We start from the raw sequence: 18,988 nt of genomic DNA on the forward strand, positions 1-18,988 counted from the left end.
TTCTTTGAATTCAGTCGGTTTATCTTTTACAACTAGGAGCTAATAGCTAACCTTCAATTCATCTTGTCATCACAACTAGAAATATGTGTCATTTCTTCTCTCTATCTCTGCGTTTACCTCCTAATGAGGTGCTGTACTGGCCATAATTCATAACTGCCATGCACACACACATTCAAGCCTCTCACACTCACTAGTGAACCTCTGGAGTGTGAGAGGTTACATCTCACATGAATCGGTCAGTTGAAATCTTGAGTTCTGATTGAGCCCTGCAGAACACATGCCAAAGGGGCCTCGTGGTCTGCATTGGGTTTCGGATCTCTTTTTGGATGTGTGAGAGGCATTGTAAGTGTGTGTGCGAGGCAATTATGAGTAGGGATGGGTATCGTTTGGGTTTTTTCCGATACCGGTGCTAAAACGATACTTTTAAAACGATACCGGTGCCTAAACGGTGCCTGAACCGATACTTTAAAAAAAATAAACACACAAAACAACGATTGACGACATTAAAGAAAGGCTTTTTTTTTATTGCCAAGGCAATTTGTTTTCTTCAAATTGAACAATATATTAACTGTTTGAAGTATACTATAAATATAAATAAATACAAAACACTTGGCTTCAAACTACAGCTTCAAACTTTTTAACTTGAAACTATGAACAATATATTAACTGTTAACAACAGTTTACAGTATACTTAAATAAATATAAATAAACTTCAGCAATTCTTTTGCAGAAATATGAGCATATTTGCCTTGGCACCGAAATGAAGCAGCGAACGTATTTCAGTCGGCTCAGGCACCGAAAGGAAGCACCGACATCTGCGTTGCGTTTCGGTCCGGTAGGTACCGGTTGTATAGGAACCATATTGGCACCGGTTTTTGGTACCCAACCCTAATTACAACAAATACAACGCCTCATACCTCTCCATCTTTTTTCATTCATTTCTAAGCATTTATATGTTACTTTCTTTCTCTGACCTACTACTCCTGTCACTGCTCTAGATAGTGACAACTATATGACAGGAAATACAAATATTGACATCACCTGGTTATATAAAGATAGTTATCTAATTTATTAATTGGCCTTTTCACTTTTATATGTAGTTCAGGAGAACCAATATTAAAATAAAATATTTTAAGCAAGGGGATACACCTGCACAAGGGGGTAGGGTTGTCAATAGTAGAGGAGAGACGGAATGTAATAAGTTTCATAGGTTTTAATTACATTTTTAAATGACATAGTTTAAAAAACTCGTTGGGGTTCAGATGGAGGTGAAATTGATGGTTTGATGTACAAACCTTCTGAATTTTTACATCAAAGGTTTTACAATCTGTCTCCTATGAACAGTTTACCCTGTCTTCTGTCCCTAACCTAAATCAATAAGCTTTAGTTTGCAGTCACAGTAGCGCTTTTAGAAGGCATTGATAATGATGTTGTCCTGCCGATATAGACGCCAGATAAGAAAATGCTCATGTGTTGTTTTCAAAAGACGATGACAAACAATCTCTCTTGTTGTTTGGTTTGGAAGGCATGTTGGACTTCTCTTTTGCTCCGTTGGAGGGCCTCAGACCCCTGTGGGGATGCACGTTTCTAGTGTGTCTCAAGCATGCCATTGTTACTGGTCTTTGTAGTTTTATGAAGAAAAAAAAAAAGTGTTGGGAGAAGTAGGCCTACAGTCAGAAAGGGAGGAAAAGAGAGTGTCATTGTCACCTTATTGGAGATCGTCTGTCTGCTAATTGCAGTAAATCATGGAGGCTTTTGAGATTTGATATTGTTGGTTCATAAAAGCTTCTTGTACACTCACAAAGGGCTGTTTCTATACCTATAATGCACTCTACTCCCTTCTCAGTTCCCCTTCCCACTTCTGTGATTCTCGTTTGATTTCATTGTTGTGGCTTTGATGCAGTGACTTGTAATGAGAAGTGACCATGACACCGATTCGCTGACATTGCCACATATTGTACACAACAGACTGCTCTCACAGCACAGCTCTCTCTCCCCTTCCTCTCAGTCTGCCCACTCGCTCACAGATGTAGCGACGAGGATTATGCAGCTCTCAAATTTCTCCAGGATGACAACGTCATCCCCCACCACCTACCTCTTCTCAAACCTCTTCTCACCTTCTCTTATCTTCCCACCGTCGCTTCTCCAAAAAGCCTTGGGAGGGGGGCCACGGGAGGTCACTGCTGACTTTATTAAAACATGGGTGTCTATTAATCTGCAGTCCAACTCAAACTGAGAAAGAGCAGTAGGGGGAGGGGGAGAGACAGAAATATAATAAGGAAAGAAAAAGGCTAGGAGACGGGGAGGTGGTATTGAAAAGAAAAAGAGAATGACGCATAAGATAAAATTATACTATATATTATAAGGCCACAATTTACTGAGCGGAGGTCACGAGATGCTAGTGTATGCAAATTTCAATACATCTGTCCATTCATCTTGAATAATTCAGCTCCACAAATACATATTTTTATGGAGTGCACAATGCAGAATCAGCATTCCAACAAAAATAAGTCCGCAGGATTATAATCAGTGTGCTGTGCACAAGGCTGTTTTACAGCTTTTGTGCCACACAGCCGCACTGAATACGTATTTTTATGTACATTAAAAAAACGTTTTTGTGGAGCGACTTTTTTTAATATATATATATATAGATATATAGATATATACTTACTGTATATCTGGCCATGCTTGGCCGTTTAGTCCATTTATTGCTCACAGACTTTTTGAACGCCCTCAACACTTTTTGGTTTTGTTTTGTTCTGTTTGTTTACAAACCATGAAGTTCATTCTTCATTAAACTGATCTAAACTATACCCTCAACGTAAATTACACCTTACCTAGCGTTGAGCTGTGATGTCATTGTGAGCCTGAGGCACAAACCGGTTACTGATGGAGATATTCTTCCCTCCACTAGGACGCTTGTGTAGAAATAAATGTAGTGTTGCAAAGAGTTTCCACCCTTTTCTCGCAGTTGGGGTCTCACCCGTCTGCTGCAATGTCTCATCTGCTGCATGAAGCAACATGCTGCTCTAGCCACCTCATTATAGCTTCTGTCAGAAAGGAGAAATACAGAAAGACAAGAGAGAGACAGAGTAGAGATGGGGCAGCGTTATCAAACTCAAGGATGAAGGGTCAATAAAAAACATCGTTGAAAAGCCACTTGGAAAAGCTTGTTTGTTCTGAGCAAACAATGCAATTCCATTTCAGAGTCAGCTTTACCTCCCGTCCCCGATCTGTTGCAGTCTGCTGTCTCCTCCCAAATGTTTTCTATTCCTATCTACTTAGAACACTCAGCTTGAGTGACCTATATTGACAAAGCAGATACATACTTAACCAGGCTCGACTCTGTAGCCTCACATCTATCTGGAGTTCAAACTGGGCCCACAACAATTGTTATATGCAACTCTAAATGACCATGGACAATTATAACCAGTATCTTTTTGTAAGAGATTAGCAGAGTTTAGAGAGGGTCTTTTGAGGCCTGTTCGCTTCATCTATCGGTTATAGGTTTATAGGTTTATAGGTTCATAGGTTCGGTATTAGTTTGGCATGCTAATAGTCTTAGATCAGACACAGTTCTAAGAAGCATGAATATCAACCTTCTTGCCAACAGCAGTTGCATGTCAGGATTCCCAGAATCAGTGTAGTTTATAGCTGAGCAGCTACAGCAGAGCAGCTGGTGCTACTGCAGCTTTGGATCCTGTTATGCTAATGATACAGGAATATAATGGCAACATAACGTGAAATTACACAACATACAGTATAGTATAAGGTATACTGCAACAATGTGTGTTGCTGCAATATCCTTTGAGACGGTTACAGTACAATGAAGACTTTGGAAGCACACTACAATGTGACATGAAAAAGTACAATTGTCAGACACATGAACCCTATGTACCATCTTTTGGAGCTTTCAACGACAGTGCATGCTTGTTTTGTAAAAAGGGTCTTCAAGTTGCAAAGAGTCAGCACCTACAACACAATATTTCAAAACCTCTGATGGTACACCCTAAGACACAATGCCCATCTCACTTGGTTGACGAGGTGAGACAGCAGGTGGCGCAAAAAGCACAATATGCATAGTAAATAAAGAGAGTGAGAGAATAAGAATATACCTGTTGAGGAGAAGGTAGTAAACTCAATAACATAAGTACAATCAGATATGGGAAGGGAAATGAGGTTTGAGTGTATGACTTTCCAAACTCCACTACATAATCCACTGTTCCACTTGTATATCAACTGTCTACAGCAGAAACAAGCATGGAGTCACATCACACTGTTCCCAAAACAGTCAGCCAGCCAATTAAATACTTCACATCTGTTCGAATCAATTATCTTCACCATGGACGTGCCCTACAACACCGCTGTGAAAGGATTGAGCTGGGATTTTGTTCCCACGCAGACGGTATCAAACCGTTCTCCAGCAATTAAGATCATTATCCATCCTCGTATTTTTCTTCATTTCAGGTCCAGTTTGCTCTCGCAGGTTCAACTGTGATTGAATCTGAAGCTATTGTAGGAACACGTCTACTTATAATCTTGTTAAAACAAAGTTACTCAGGTGACCACAAATGCACTTGAGTTGCTGAGAGCTGTGATCAGTTCATCCTGAGAACTGACCCTATGGTTGCAATTAGTACCTCAAGTAGCTAAGATATAGTTGAGCTTACTGTAGAATGACTTCCTGAATGGTAGCGTCATACTGCAGAATCGGGAAACAAAAATAAATGTATGAAAGCTGCTGTGTTCTTACTAACTTCAGTTTGGTACTGAAGAAGTCCACCCACCTATAAACTGCGGCCTTAGTTACTGAATATTCTAGCTATACTTATATTCAGAACTGTGAATTTTTTTTTTTTTCTTGTAGGGTGAAATAAGAAATAAAAATGGTGTTATTCTTGACATTTTTTTGAAAAACCTGCTTTTTAACAGAGTCATTGCTTAATGTTGAATGCTGGTGAATATAGTATCTCAGGGTGAAGGGTATGGTGCTACAATGTACATTTTGAACTTTGCATATGGAGGAGAAAATGTAGAAATGCATGGCACTCATTTTAATTCTGGAACAGGGTCAAAGTTTGCTGTGCTCATGTCCCACCCCTTGAACCCCAACAACTGTAAAATTGCTGCTCCACCCCTGCTACCCGCCTCCTGAGCAGGGAATGTAACTGTGTTGCCCGGGGCTGTTTCTGTGGAGCAAATAGTCATGGCTGAAATATGGACAGTAAAACTAATAGTTATACGAATTGATGCTGCAATTTCAGTTTAAAGAAAACAATTAAGCAACTAGAATTTAGTGATATTACTGACATAAGTTTATGCCACATTTTAATGCTGTAGTCTTATGGTCTTAATGAACTGACATTGTACACAGTTAGATACCACACTGAAGTGCATTTGTGTTGATTTGCTTAAAGAGGTTATAGTATGTACATGGCCTTATGCAGAAGATTGGTTCCTGAACAAATTTCACGATCTGCAGATGGATTTATTAGTAGTTTAGCTTTTGAGATCATGCTAAAATCTCATATTTGCTGCCATAAAATCCTGTGATTGCTTTAGTGCACAATCACCTCAAAATAAGAATCGTGTTTTTGTTACCCTAGAATGAGCCAAATATTTACATTCTCTTCATGGAGCCGGAACCCATATTTTGACTCTAATCCAGAACTGACAAACCAAACACTGAATTCAGATTTGCGTTTCAACGTTCGCCACAGTAGTTCTCCTACGCACTTGGCACACAGTAAAAGTTGGTTGCGATCTGCAACCCCCCGCTATATGCCACAAAATTCTTCACACTACACCTTTTAAGACTAGAGGTGGCAGACCAGAAAGCAGTCCTATGAATAGCATTTGGAATGGTTATATAGGTCATTTTGAAAGACTCGTTTGTATTATGATATAATACCTTGTTGAAATAAGTCAGTGGCACAGGATGAGGTGCTTCATCCTACATTTGTCACGGGAGTTCAGGACAGGACCCAATAGCAACCACAAGACAGGAATCAGGTACAGAACAGACTATATTTTGTACAGAGGACTAGTTCGGGTAGGCTCATCCAAGCTGGGAGGTGTGCTCGACCCCACGCTCCACACCGGGTTGCGTGGGTTCGGACCGAACGGCGGAGGACTGGTCGAGGTGTCTGTCGGCAGTGTGGCCCCGTGGACCGACACCGAAAGACAGGCAGGATCGACTGTGTGGTTCCCTTGGTCCGACACAGGATCGATGGTGTGGTTTCCCGTGGACCGACACTGGACAGCAGGCAAGATAGACTGTGGTGCCCTTGGTCCGACACAGGACGGCAGGCAACTGGCAGGCAACTGGGTGATCTCCGTGGAACGAAAAATCTCTGGACACAGGATCTCCGAGGAACTGCGTGGGCTCAGGTTGGTAACCAAACACCACAACCTGACAGCTGGCACACTAGTAGGAACTAGACAAGTGGCAGAGAGGAGAGAGGTCAGAACCGGGGATCGTAAGAACAGAAAAACGTATGGACAGAGGTAACGGAGTACCAGGGTGAGTAGACTGTACGGACTGACAATCCAGGCCTGCAGGACCAGGGTTGATGTATCGCCAGGAGATAATTGGTGGGATCAAGATCCGGTGTGTCAACCTGCAGGTGGTAATCAGCTGGATTCTCCGCAGCTGTGCACCAATCAGGGGTGTGGCCATGGGAGGTGTCTGGAGGCAGGCAGTGGATAAACACAGAACACATGGCATACAATAACAAACAGGAAATGTGTGGCAACCCAGGGGACGTGGAGGCAAGATTCTGAAATAAAACAAGAGACTCAGAGACAGTAAGTCTGTAACAAAAAGTGTCCTTTTAATAAACAGGTTAGGGTAAAGGGGGATGGGGTCAAACTTAACAAAAGATTCCTCCCAGTCGGGGTCTTTGGCCTTCGGTCTACACCCAGTGTGAGACGATTCCTCCGTCCTGTTTGGACAGAGCTGAGGAGAGAGGTGAGTCCGCTGAATTACCTCCCGTCTGATGCAGCTCCTCTCAAGAGGTTCAGGAGATCCTCGTCTTCTGCTCAGTCTGTCTGCCGGCCGCTGCTTCCCAGCTCTGTGAACAGATGCTCACTCTGATCACCTGATGGGCTGCAGGTGTGACCAATGCCACGCGCCTAGTGGCTGCAGCACCTGCACTGGATAGTAGAATCCCTCTATCACCTCCCCCAACCTGAGCGTGACGGCAGACCAGCATGTGTTGCATGGGAGGGTCATGGCAGCATAATGCTTTTAGTTGTCAGTCAACGGCAGCATGGAGGTCCGTCTACTGTAAGCTTCACTCTTTGTCTCTCGCAGACTTTGTGATTTCTTTTTCTTTGTCTCTGCATTAATCAAATACAGATTCACTAAAGCAACATACACAAATTTAAAGCTGCACAAATCAGTATTAATATATAAAATTGATTAAAAGATGCAGTTCTTCCAAAATAAATATTAATAATATAGATGTAAACATGTCACTTGTTGGTATTCGTGACAACATTATGCAATTGTGAAAGCTCACTAACACACCACGTTTTTGTCTACTAACAAAACATAGTATTATTGATGCTGTGTACTTGCACTCAATCCACTATAATGTACTATATATACTATATATACATTGCTACACTACACATTTGCACTATAGAGTATAAATGCAGAAATAAAGCTGGAGATGACAAGTGCTGCAACATAAAGCAGTGGAATCTTCTTATTTTTCCATCATTTCTCTCCGCCTCTGTGCTCCTTTGTCTTGAATTGATCAAGTCTTTAACAGTCGGTTTGTGTTTTTCCACTGTCTGCCATTACTTGGCGCAGTAGTTCTTTTCTCCTTGTAGTGATGTGAGCGATGCCCTCTGAAGTGTTTGTGGCAGTGGCAGGTTGTGATGGTTAGCTGATTAACCTGTGGCTGAGATTAATGTCGGTGCAGTCTCTCACTTAATCCTTTTCAATTCAATTTAAATTTTCAATTTAAGTGATTTTATTTGCATGATTGTAAACAATACAATATTTCCAAAGCATGTTAATCCCATGCTTAACATGGCAGTTGGGGCAGATTGAATTGAATACTTTTTTAAACATATCTAAGCAAGCTTAAATTTTAGCAATATGTGTAATGTAAAAACATGCTCTGTGGTTCTAAATTGACAAACAAAGTTTGTTCCCTCTTTAAGTCTATGATTTGTAAATTTAGTATACTACATAAAACATATTCCAGGTATGAGATTTATGCAGATCCAATAGTAATATGGGGGGTCAGTCTTGTCAAATGGGAGTCAAATTCCTGGTAAATGTACTCATAACTGGCCAATAAACTGATAAACTGATTCAGATTCTTCTGATATGAAGCGTATTAGTCCTTCACTCCATATCTCAGGAAATTAGTCAACTCTGAGTCCTGAATTGAAAAGTTTCAGAATTGCCGATCTGAAATTTGAGTCTGTATGTTTATGCATCACATTTAGGATGGTATCAGGTCCACAGGCTTTTCTACATTTTAGGGTTGTCAGTTTTTGGTGTAATTATTTTCTGTAATTCCATGTTTCTAATTGGTGACATCTTTGTTGTATGTGGACTTGTGCTACTTGTTTCTGGGTGTAGGTCTTTGAAGTGCTTTATCCATATATTTATGTTTATGTATCTTGAATGGCTAGATTATTATCATTTGATTGAAGTTATTCCAGTAGTTAATTGAATCTTCAATTAAGATGACCTGTTTTTTGAGATGGTGATTCTCAATGTCTGTTATTGTTGTATTGAATGTGTCACCAAAGTGGATACGCATTTTCATGAGCCCTGTGCTGGTTTGGTTGGATTATTGTCTTGTCCTTGTTTTTTAGTCAAACCATTGTTCTTGCTTTCCCTGTTTTGAGTTTAGTTTTAGGAAGGGTAAGTTTGTTTTGTGCCACATAATGAAATATATATGAAAAATGGTTTTGTTGATTAAATGTAAGTGCTCTGCAACAGAAAGGGTCCAAATATGTCATTGTGTAATTTACTGTGCTACTGCCAAGAGAAGAGCTGTAGGTGAAATGGCCAAAAGAAGTCTCTTCTTCAAATCCTTGCTGAAGGAAATGAAGAGGGTTTCAAGATATTGGGACAAAGAGGAGCTGAGAAAGGTATAAAGGGGCCACTAGTTAATTGATCGTGGATGGCACTCTCTCTTTTGAATGGATAACTAGAATGAAATATGCTAAAATGAGTAAAAGTAAAGTGGGAAACATTGACTTCCTTAGGAAGACGCCCCAGACCACACCAGTGAACATCCAGCAAGTGGATCTGAGAGTGGCTCCCGTGTGGGGCGGTGTTGAGCTGGCCGTTGGGACGCTGTACTGCACACTAACTACTGCCCCTGGGTTGATGTGGTGAAGATATTCAGGAGCTCCTTGGTGGGGCTCTCGGGACTCGCCAGTTCATAACATGCTGGTCCCTGTGCCTGTGTGTTCTTCCATCTCCTCAACTGTTTTAATGGCCTGACGTGAGGATGCAGCCTCTTTCGGTGTTCTTGTCACCTGTTTTTATCAGCAGGTGACAAGCAGGACACAGGCTTGGGTATGAGTTGTATCATTTATTCACCATCAAACTGTACCCACACTGCACTGCTACGTTTACAGCTATAACGTTACTGCTAACTTCATGCTCTTCAGCACACACGCGCTGTCTCTCTTGCCTGAACACTCCAGGCAGACACTCTGCTGACAACCTTAAAATTCATCTGGGGAATTAGTTGCATGTGTTGCGCATGAACTTCCCGATTTTGTTACTTCTTTCAAATATGGCACTTTACAAAGGGTTTATACATTTTTATAAACTTTATTTATGTGAGCTGTAATCATTGTTTAGCTTTGTTAAAATCAAATAAGTTTTGATTTCTAATAGCAATTTTGTAGTGTTAACTTCAGGAACACTCCTTTCAGTTTTTTTAGAAAGACCAATGAAAGATGTTTTTCGGGTGAAACTCTCAAGGAAGCTGTAGAGCAGTGGAGGGAAAAAATGCACAATATGGACTCTGTTCTTTGAATGGCAACTCGAGGCTGGCTGCAAAAGCGATTCAATCTCCTTAGACCCCCATGTTAAAATGCACAACTCTACAGCAGAAATAAACATGGCTGCTTTACACCTGTTTAAATTATATTAAGGCTTACATTTATAATTTAAGGGCATAGCTGCTTTGATTGGCAGGTAGGTGTCATCTCAAGTTGTATGTCATAGTTGTCTGCTCTGCTGCGTCACCCGGACTCACCTCAGCTCCACCAGTGATCCACATCTTTGCCCATTTATAGAGTTATTTCATCTTCACTGTCAAAAATGCGACAGATGGAGCCACCCTCTTTGAGCATCACAACAGCTCTTTTAAACCTATGGGTGACGACAGGGAGACTACGTCCATATTTCATACAGTTTGTTTTTTTCACACGTTTGAGTGAACAAGTGTGTCTACATGCATGTGCCTCTTATCATAAAAACACACACATTTTCCAGTCACATCCCCTGTTCTCCAAGTGCAGCAGCCGGGGTGGAAGCTAATATGTATAATGCACAAGACACACCTTCAGTTAATGCATTTGTGCTGTTCAAGGTGGATGAAAGAGGTGTCAGACCTCACAGCTCCTTGTACCCGACACATCACAGGACATGGCGCCCATGTTTGCTTGCCTTCAGAGGGGTAAAAGGTGTCTGTTCTGTACAAATACAGGCTTCAGAGAAAAGTGGAGATCATTTCTGTTGTTTCCATTGTGAATCAACTTGTTTGAGGGATTGACTTAATCCAGTGGCATTGTACTTTTTACTCCACTACATCTCAGAGGTAAATATTGTACTATTTACTCCACTACCTTTTCTCTGACATTACAATATTTATATTTTTGTTCTGCCAATCCAAAGACGAGGATTGTAACCAATTGAGTCTACTGATACAATGGTGACTGGGTCTGCCCACTTACTGTCAAAAAGAGTTTTGCGAGTAAGTTTTGCGAGCGAGCAGTGATGGAAGTGATGGAAGTTGTGCACCAGGGGACGCTCCTTGCACCCAAAGCATGGTTTCCTCCCTGCAGCCTTTAAATTTGCTCAAGTGTTTTGGAAAAACTTCTAATTATAAATCGGGAGAAGAGTTTTGTTCACAAATCCAAAGATAATAATGAAGTCTTCAAATGATTCAAAGTTGTCCCCTTCTACTTTATTTTGCTTGCAAGGGAAAGATGCACCACAGCCACCTCAGTCAGTGTCTGTGATGAAAAGTTCAACATCGTACAAGATACCAAACCATTTTATGCACACATGAGTTCACGCTCTGGGATAAATCATAGACAGGGAGTGGATGTTTTCGTACCCTGGCTATCGTTCTTATCTAAACACATGCCAGGTGCGTTAACTGGGAGTCAGTGATTGTTCTACGGTCCGTCTCAAACTTGCCATACAGACAAAGAAGACACTGTGTCTTCACTTTCTCTTTCTGAAGTGGGAGTGTGTGGCCAGCCTTGAGAAACAAGACACTGTGTTCATTAAAACTGATTAACTACTTCTATAGGACTGCTGTGTTATGTCAGTATTTGTGTTCCTCACCTTACCTTTCAGTTTTACATCTTTTAAAACATTTCATGATATAAGAATATATTTTTTCCCATTACACAAGCGAGCAGAGATATTCTGCGTGGAGTGATGTGAAAGGGCTCGCAGAAGTAATATGCATTCGCGGCTGTTTGAGTTGCCCGAGCGGGACCTCTACACGTGTGCCTTGATCTCATTTGCTCGCGGATATTGACGTGGACTTGCCCTTATACTGGACCCTCACGGGTTTGCATATAGCCTCCATTCAGCCGTCACACATCTAGAAAGTAACGACACCTACATCAGAATGTTGTTTGTTGATTTCAGCTGATGGATTAACAGAAACTCTCTAATGAAACATACGTACATGCATCACTCTGGGTTTGAGTCCCTCAATCTGCAACTGGTTATTAGACTTCCTCACAAACAGACCTCAGGCACTTTAGATTGAAAGCCACATCTCCTTGTGGTGGAAAAACTATTTAATGGTACAGAGTGAGTCCTATAATACTGAAATAAGGAACACGAAGTCTGTCTTTGGAGTATTTATTATCTGTGCAGAGAAGGCTTTATCGTCATACAGAGTGCAGTGTAGTCTGCAGGAGGATGAGCCGAGAGCGGCGCGTCTGTGTAGCTTGTAAAGGACCTGAGCACAGGGTGTGGGGCAGGATGAGTTCACACAAAAAATTTGAGTTAACAGTTTCCAACTACCCATTGACACCCCCATTCAGTCCCTTCCTCGTATCTAATCTGAGCCTGTCACACTAAGACATCTCTTTCTGTTCCTAACCTAAATATTCTCTGGTTAACTGTCTGCACCCTGTTGGGAACGAAAAGGAGCATGTTTGAGTTATCAGCAAATGTGAAAAACTAAATTGTTAGTATCAATAGAATTATTGATGTCAGTAAAATTATTAACAATTATTAATGATAATGGGGCACCAGTGAAGTTCACATTCAGTGAAAGTGAAGGTTTAAGTACGAGCACAGGCCACATATCCAGCTATTACCACAATACACATGCATAAGAGTGATCACAGAGCACGGCTCTTTAATTAAGATATAACAGTTTATTAAGTTCCAATAATAATGATCACGTCAACTAATATCTAAAACTAACAACAAATACTATTGAGTGTGTGTGTGTGTGTGTGTGTGTGTGTGTGTGTGTGTGTGTGTGTGTGAGTGAGTGAGTGTCCGATGTTGGTTGCTCGGCCCCGAAAAATAAAAAAGTTCAAGATGATTTGATATGCACAAGTATTGTTCCACAGACTGCTGAGTTACGTTGCATGAAATTACCCTTTGACCTCTGTTTTCATTGCTTTCTCCTCTGTCGGTCTGTCTTTCAGGTAGTGCTGGTAGGTTCAACCATAAATGAAAGAGACCAGATGCTGTTTATCAGCACAGACGAAGGTTCCTCCTTCCAGCGACAGTCCATCTCCTTCACCCCGGAGACGCTCATCTTCCACCCGAAGGAAGAAGACAAGCTCCTGGCCTACTGTAAAGATGGCAGGGTGGGTATCACAGTGCCGCAGAAACATGAAAATAATTAGCAAGAAGACAACAGTGATGCATTAATTCTAAATTTTCCACACGCACCATAACAACAGGAACCAAAGAAAAGAAAAATGGTGGATTTACTATACAATAATACAACTGTAGGGCAAATCTTTGAATGCATGGAAAATAAACTATACAGGGGCCATATGTAGTTTCAAATATACACACTAAGACACTCTTTGATTTTACATTTCATATCAACAACATTTTGTAATCTCACTTGGCTTTCTATAGGAAATGGGTTTTTTTGGAAAAAAGGTTGAGTCAATATTCCAGATGCTCTTAAAAGATAGTTTGGTTTTAGTAGAATGTGGAGCTTGTTTTCATAGTTTTAGCCATCATGTACTGCAGTTGTGATAACATTGAACACGAGTGGTTAGATATTCAGGTAGGTTGTAAACAAGCTGTTTAACCAGGTTCAGTCAGGAACACCCATCATAGATTTTTAACCATTTATTGCAACAAATGGAAATAAAGTTAAACTTGGTGCTGGTAGCTCCACTCTTAAAATGCTCCCTGGATTTAGCCAAGCAGCTACTAAGCCAAAACAGGGAGCCCCATGCATAAACCCCCCCGGGTATACAGGAATGAGCCTGAAGTAAACTTTGAATACCATTTCAACCATTTTCTATGCAAAATTAACTCTGAACTAAAAAAGGGCGGAGGAGGCAAAGTTTTGCCAGCAGTATGATCTGTAACAGCATAGGTGTCGAATGAATCAGTGAGGAGGGAGTCATATTTAAATTAACCTCCTTGAGGTGAGAGTGGGCTGTGATTGGTGTGTGGTCAGTTGGTAGTTGGTTTTCAGCTGGGGGCGTATGACTTCCGTGTCCTGCATGAACTAACGCAATGCTTCATTTATCTAAACTACTTTTAGAGGTAAAGCCATAGGAGTTAACCCAAATTGTAGGTTGTAAACTGTCATTGCACCCGAAAACTGTGTAAGCCTACAAATTGAGCGTAGTATTAGTTCTGGCAGGCCTCAAAGTCAAGATGCTGGGCTTTCCATGTATGCATGTGGAGATGCAGGGATCTCCCCGAACAGAGCCATACTGCCAAACATAGATCACTGCAAATAAAGTCAAGGATTTTCCTGACCACAGTGGTAGAGTGGTAGAGCGGGTTGTCCTTCAATCGGAAGATTGTCGGTTTGATCCCTGGCTCCTCTAGTCCATATCGATGTGTCCTTGGGCAAGACAAATAACCCACAAAGGCTGTGCCTGCGGTGAATGGGTATGAATGGTAAAAATAATCCTGATGGGCAATCCTCCTGGGTGCCTCCCACTGGAGGTTTTCTGGGCACGCCCATCTGGTAAGAGACTCCGGGGAAGACCCAGAACACGCTGGTGGGATTACATCTCCCAACAACACATGAGTTAATTTATTTTTCATGAAGGATGAACTCATACCAATATAGAAAGTGAGATGTAACAAATGGTATATATTTATTTTGTATGAGCCTTGTCGTCACTACTCAGAATATCCTCAAGGACCTCCAGAAAACTGTATGTTCAAAGCCTCTTGAGTTGAATACAAGAGGAAGCTGGTCCATAGAGAGAGGAGTTTGCCACCTCTATTTTTGAGAGGGAAGAGGTAGATAAACATGCAAAAAGAATAGTTGGTGGAATTAAACTATTATCAAATCTCAGTATCACTTTCTAACAGAGTATCTTTTCTTTATTCAGATTTAAGTTAACCTTTTTTTTTTAATTGAGCAGTAGCTAGCTACTTGTGTTATTCAACCCAACCGTTAGCTTGTTGCAGCAGTTCTCCACTCAGCTGAGCAAGTTTCGCTGCAGCGGCAGAACGAAGTGGATGGAGCGCTCCGCTCGGCTGGCAAAGCCTCGGGCCTCGCTGTCAGCGGCCCAACGTGCTGCCGCACTTCTCTGACTGGGACTGAATCCCAGGGAAAGGATTCACAGGCAGCAGTTTTCTGACAGGCTTCCATTGACACACTACACACAAACAATACTAATTCCCATCCACAGCCTGCAGTGATTGTTTTAAAATCTTGTTAAAAGAAAGTTACATTTCAAGTTCAATTTGTCGTCATACCCCAGTGAGCATTTTCCGTTGAAAAGATGGTCACCGGTGAAGTGACGGTAAAACAATGAAAGTTTTTTCTCATCGACTATTTGAAGACCTTGAACTTTTACATTTCAACCATCTCTCACCAGGATTTGCATTAGTACATTTTTTGGAATCCTCTGCATTGTTTTAATATTAGCATATTGCCAATTTGGCGCCCAACTAAGACACCATATCCCAATTTCTCAGTTGAAAGCCAATATTGCTAATCCCAGTGGTCCCATTATGGTCTAAACGTGAATGTTTAATCAACGTCTTCAATTCGTCTGTGAAAAAAACGTTCACTTTTGAACCAGTTGTTAATGTCTTTTAACCATCTTTTTAACCCCCCGAAAAGCTTATAATAAAGTTGGTGGTAATTTACATATGTAGTCATACTAACACAAACAGTTTCTATTACAATGAAATAGAAAAATACATACAATTCTGCCTTTCCTTCTTTAAATGTTGTCAAAGCCACGCAGGAACCGGTGTTCTGCCATATTTAATGTGGACATCTGTAAATAAAAACAAAAAGAAATTAAAAACAAATATCATCAAGAAAGTTTGAATGTCCATCAAAATGTTTGAAATATCTTTGATCATAACTGCAATTTGACACACACAACTAAGGATAAACTTAGGGTAGCATTAGTTAGGAGTTAAAATGACGATATGCTGTTATTAGCACAATGTAGAGAATGAGAAATTCACTATTGCAAATCCCAGTTAAATAGGGTCTAAATGTGAACGTTCAATCAACATCCTCAACTAGTCGGTGTAAAAATTTTAACTTTTGATCCAGTTTTGAACATCTTGTTTTTTTTAAAGGATTTAACAGGAAAATACTCACTGGGATATTATATAGTATCAGACTGTACATTGTATGTTGCTGTATGCCAAACAACAATGTTTTGACCCTCTTTATATTTACTCTAAACACAGTTTAAACTCAAACTATGTACTTAAATAATTAACTTAAATATTGATAGATTGTAATGTGCTTTACCCTTCATCCTTGCCTCACACTTTGCCATGTTTGCTGAAAGAGGGTGTGTGGCTCTACAGCAGTCAAGTTCAAATGATGTGAAGGACTGATTAGCAATAGGAATGGGTGGGGGATTGAAACATGTTAAGGCAATGCACAAGTAGTTTTAAAAAAAGAGCTATTCAGTGATGGAGCCTACATGAGACATAAAAAAAGTCTTAAGACAAGATATAAAAGAGTCACAAGGCAACATAAGTCAAACAAGTAGGATTGAAAACAAGTCAAATAAATAGAAAATTAAATTACTGTCAGACATCTTTTAGTGATGTCTGCATGTTCCCAACACTGACTGAAGATGCTACTCAATGCATCAGAGCACCACAGTTGTTCTGTAGCTAAAAAACTATTTGAAGTTTGTAATTATATTCATTTAACATTCTGAGTGAATGCGTCACTGTGGCGTTTTGACTTTGACGTCACATGAAAGCAAAATTGTCAGTGTTATTGTTAGAATTGGATAATTAGTACAGACATTTATACTGTGTTGGATATATCACAGGTGCTGGTTAATAACCGTGAATGCACATTTGTGTGGTCAATTATATGGCCTACATGGCTCGGTTTCCTGCGCTGCTGTTTTCCTCTCACTGCTACAAAGTGGAATAAATTGCTTCCTCAGTACTAAAATGTCCAGAGCAAATATGACGACTGAGGCATCACACTGTTATCCTTTGTATTAGTTATGTCTTGTTGCTGGGAAGCATTGAGATGATTCAGTCCATGACACATGAACTTAATCATGCACTAGAAGAAGAGCCGCAAGATGATACCAGTGCTGGTCGAAGGCTATGCAGAATACCTCAATTCCCAGGATAGTTTGATTGTCTGAACGTTTTGGAGAAGAAACTCATGGGTCTGTCAATACCCAATTCATTCACTTGCACCAGCATGGCATCGACCTGCAGTTTATGTGTTTGACATGTATGAGACATCAAGGACTGGAGCATCACAAAGACTCATGTTTACGGCTTCACAAACAGTCGACCAGATATAGTTCATCTTACCCTTCAGGAGGTCTGTTAAAAGAGCCACACCAGTCTAAGTGACAACAGAAATCTCTAACAGCCATACCCAGAATTCTTATCAGCTTAGTTTGTCGCTGACGGAGGATACTGGTCAAAAGCTCAGTATGAGTGATAAATGCGGTGATTTCTTGTGCCCTTTGTGCCAACAACCGTACGAGATAAAATATGCTCATTTTATTTAATTTAAAAGGGGCCATGTACAGTATAGAAAAAAACTGTCACAATTTGATGCACCGTACCAGATTATAGCATTTGTAGTCTTTTGGCAGGTCTAAACAGAAACTATAACGAACACACTAAACTGTTATACAAGAAAGAACACACATGAAAAAGCTGTATGCTTGTCAGATAAAAACAAGACATGAAGACATAAGACATAATTTCATATTTATTACCCAAAGTCACAAAGTAGAGATAATCTAAAATTCCCCAGAACCCGGAAATTATTGATTTATTTATATATATATATATATATATATATATATATATATATATATAAATAATCAATAATTTATATATTATATATTATATATATATATATATATATATATTAGTGCTGGGCAAGTTAACGCATTAATTACCGCTGACAATTATTTTATCGCGCATTAACGCAGTTTTTTTTAATGCAATACACACCGTTAATGCCAGCAAATCACCAAACAAACGGTGGAGGAAGTCTTCGGCAGACTACGTTGGATGCAGCGTGTGGGAGAAGCATAGATAAACAAAAGCAAGACAAGCTAACAAATGCCAGAGAAGCGGATATCTACAAACTGCAGCCCGATTAGTATTGTGGAAGATGTCGGTCTGAGGAACGTTCTTGGGATCGCAACAAATGACGGCACGTATGAGCCTCCCTCGAGACGCACCGTCACAAGAAGAATACACGAGTTGTATGAAAAGGAGAGGACTACAAAAGCTACGTTGTTACAACGTGCACCAGCTGCTGCTCTCACCGAAGACTACTGGACATCGCTGGGTAACCATCATCACCTCGAGTTATGGTGCTTTATATTGATGAACAGTGGGAGCTGCATTCACATGCTCTGACTGTCATGAAAACAGAAGACAGACATTTTGCTCACTTAGCACAGATAGTGAAGAAATATAACTGCTGTGTAAAGTACTGCTGTTAAAAAGAACCTGATTTGTTTAAAGTGAAAATCATGCGACTAATCGCAGAAAATCATGCGATTAATCGTGATTAAAAATTGTAATAGTTGCCCAGCAATAATTTTTTTATTTACATGTTTCTTAAATTGGATCCAGTATCATGCCACAATATATTAATCTGTGGCAATGTCAATCCTTTAACCTTTGATGAAAAAAAATCAGCATTAGGAGGTTGTGCCTGGTTTTTAGAGAAAATCATACTTTTTAGTGTTAAGTTAGACTCAGACATGATTGCTCAAGCCAGTGTGTTAAAATGTTAAACCCAATTAACTCGTTAATTAATTCGTTCTCCAACACAGACTCTTTGAGTAACCAATATTAAAATGAACATTTTTATACAGATATAAAAGCTGTCCCATAAGGGATGGGACAGCTTTTATATCTGTATATTTATATATTATACATTTTGCTCTTTTGTATAACCTTCAGCCATCAATCACTGATCACGAAGATCTACCTCTCCTTATAGTTTTGGATAAACTGCCACTATAAAAGCATCTTGTTTGTTCTAACAAGAAGACCTAATCTTAAATATCAAAAAAAAAGTTGATGTTTGCTAATTTAATT

General features: G+C 40.2%; 1 protein-coding gene across 3 annotated transcripts in view; it reads left to right on the forward strand.

The window, feature by feature from the left end:
- Positions 1-18,988, forward strand: part of sorcs2 (sortilin-related VPS10 domain containing receptor 2) — a 275,594-nt gene that overhangs the window by 199,801 nt on the left and 56,805 nt on the right. For all 3 annotated transcript variants that reach the window (XM_068713717.1, XM_068713718.1, XM_068713719.1), the window contains exon 4: positions 12,898-13,062. In XM_068713717.1, the coding sequence (XP_068569818.1) occupies positions 12,898-13,062 (165 nt within the window). The remainder of the gene's footprint in view (positions 1-12,897; positions 13,063-18,988) is intronic.

This window comes from Cebidichthys violaceus, unplaced genomic scaffold (assembly GCF_023349555.1).
Source record: "Cebidichthys violaceus isolate CVI_PGR_0920_01 unplaced genomic scaffold, fCebVio1.0.p SCAF_19, whole genome shotgun sequence".
Lineage (NCBI taxonomy): Eukaryota > Metazoa > Chordata > Actinopteri > Perciformes > Stichaeidae > Cebidichthys > Cebidichthys violaceus.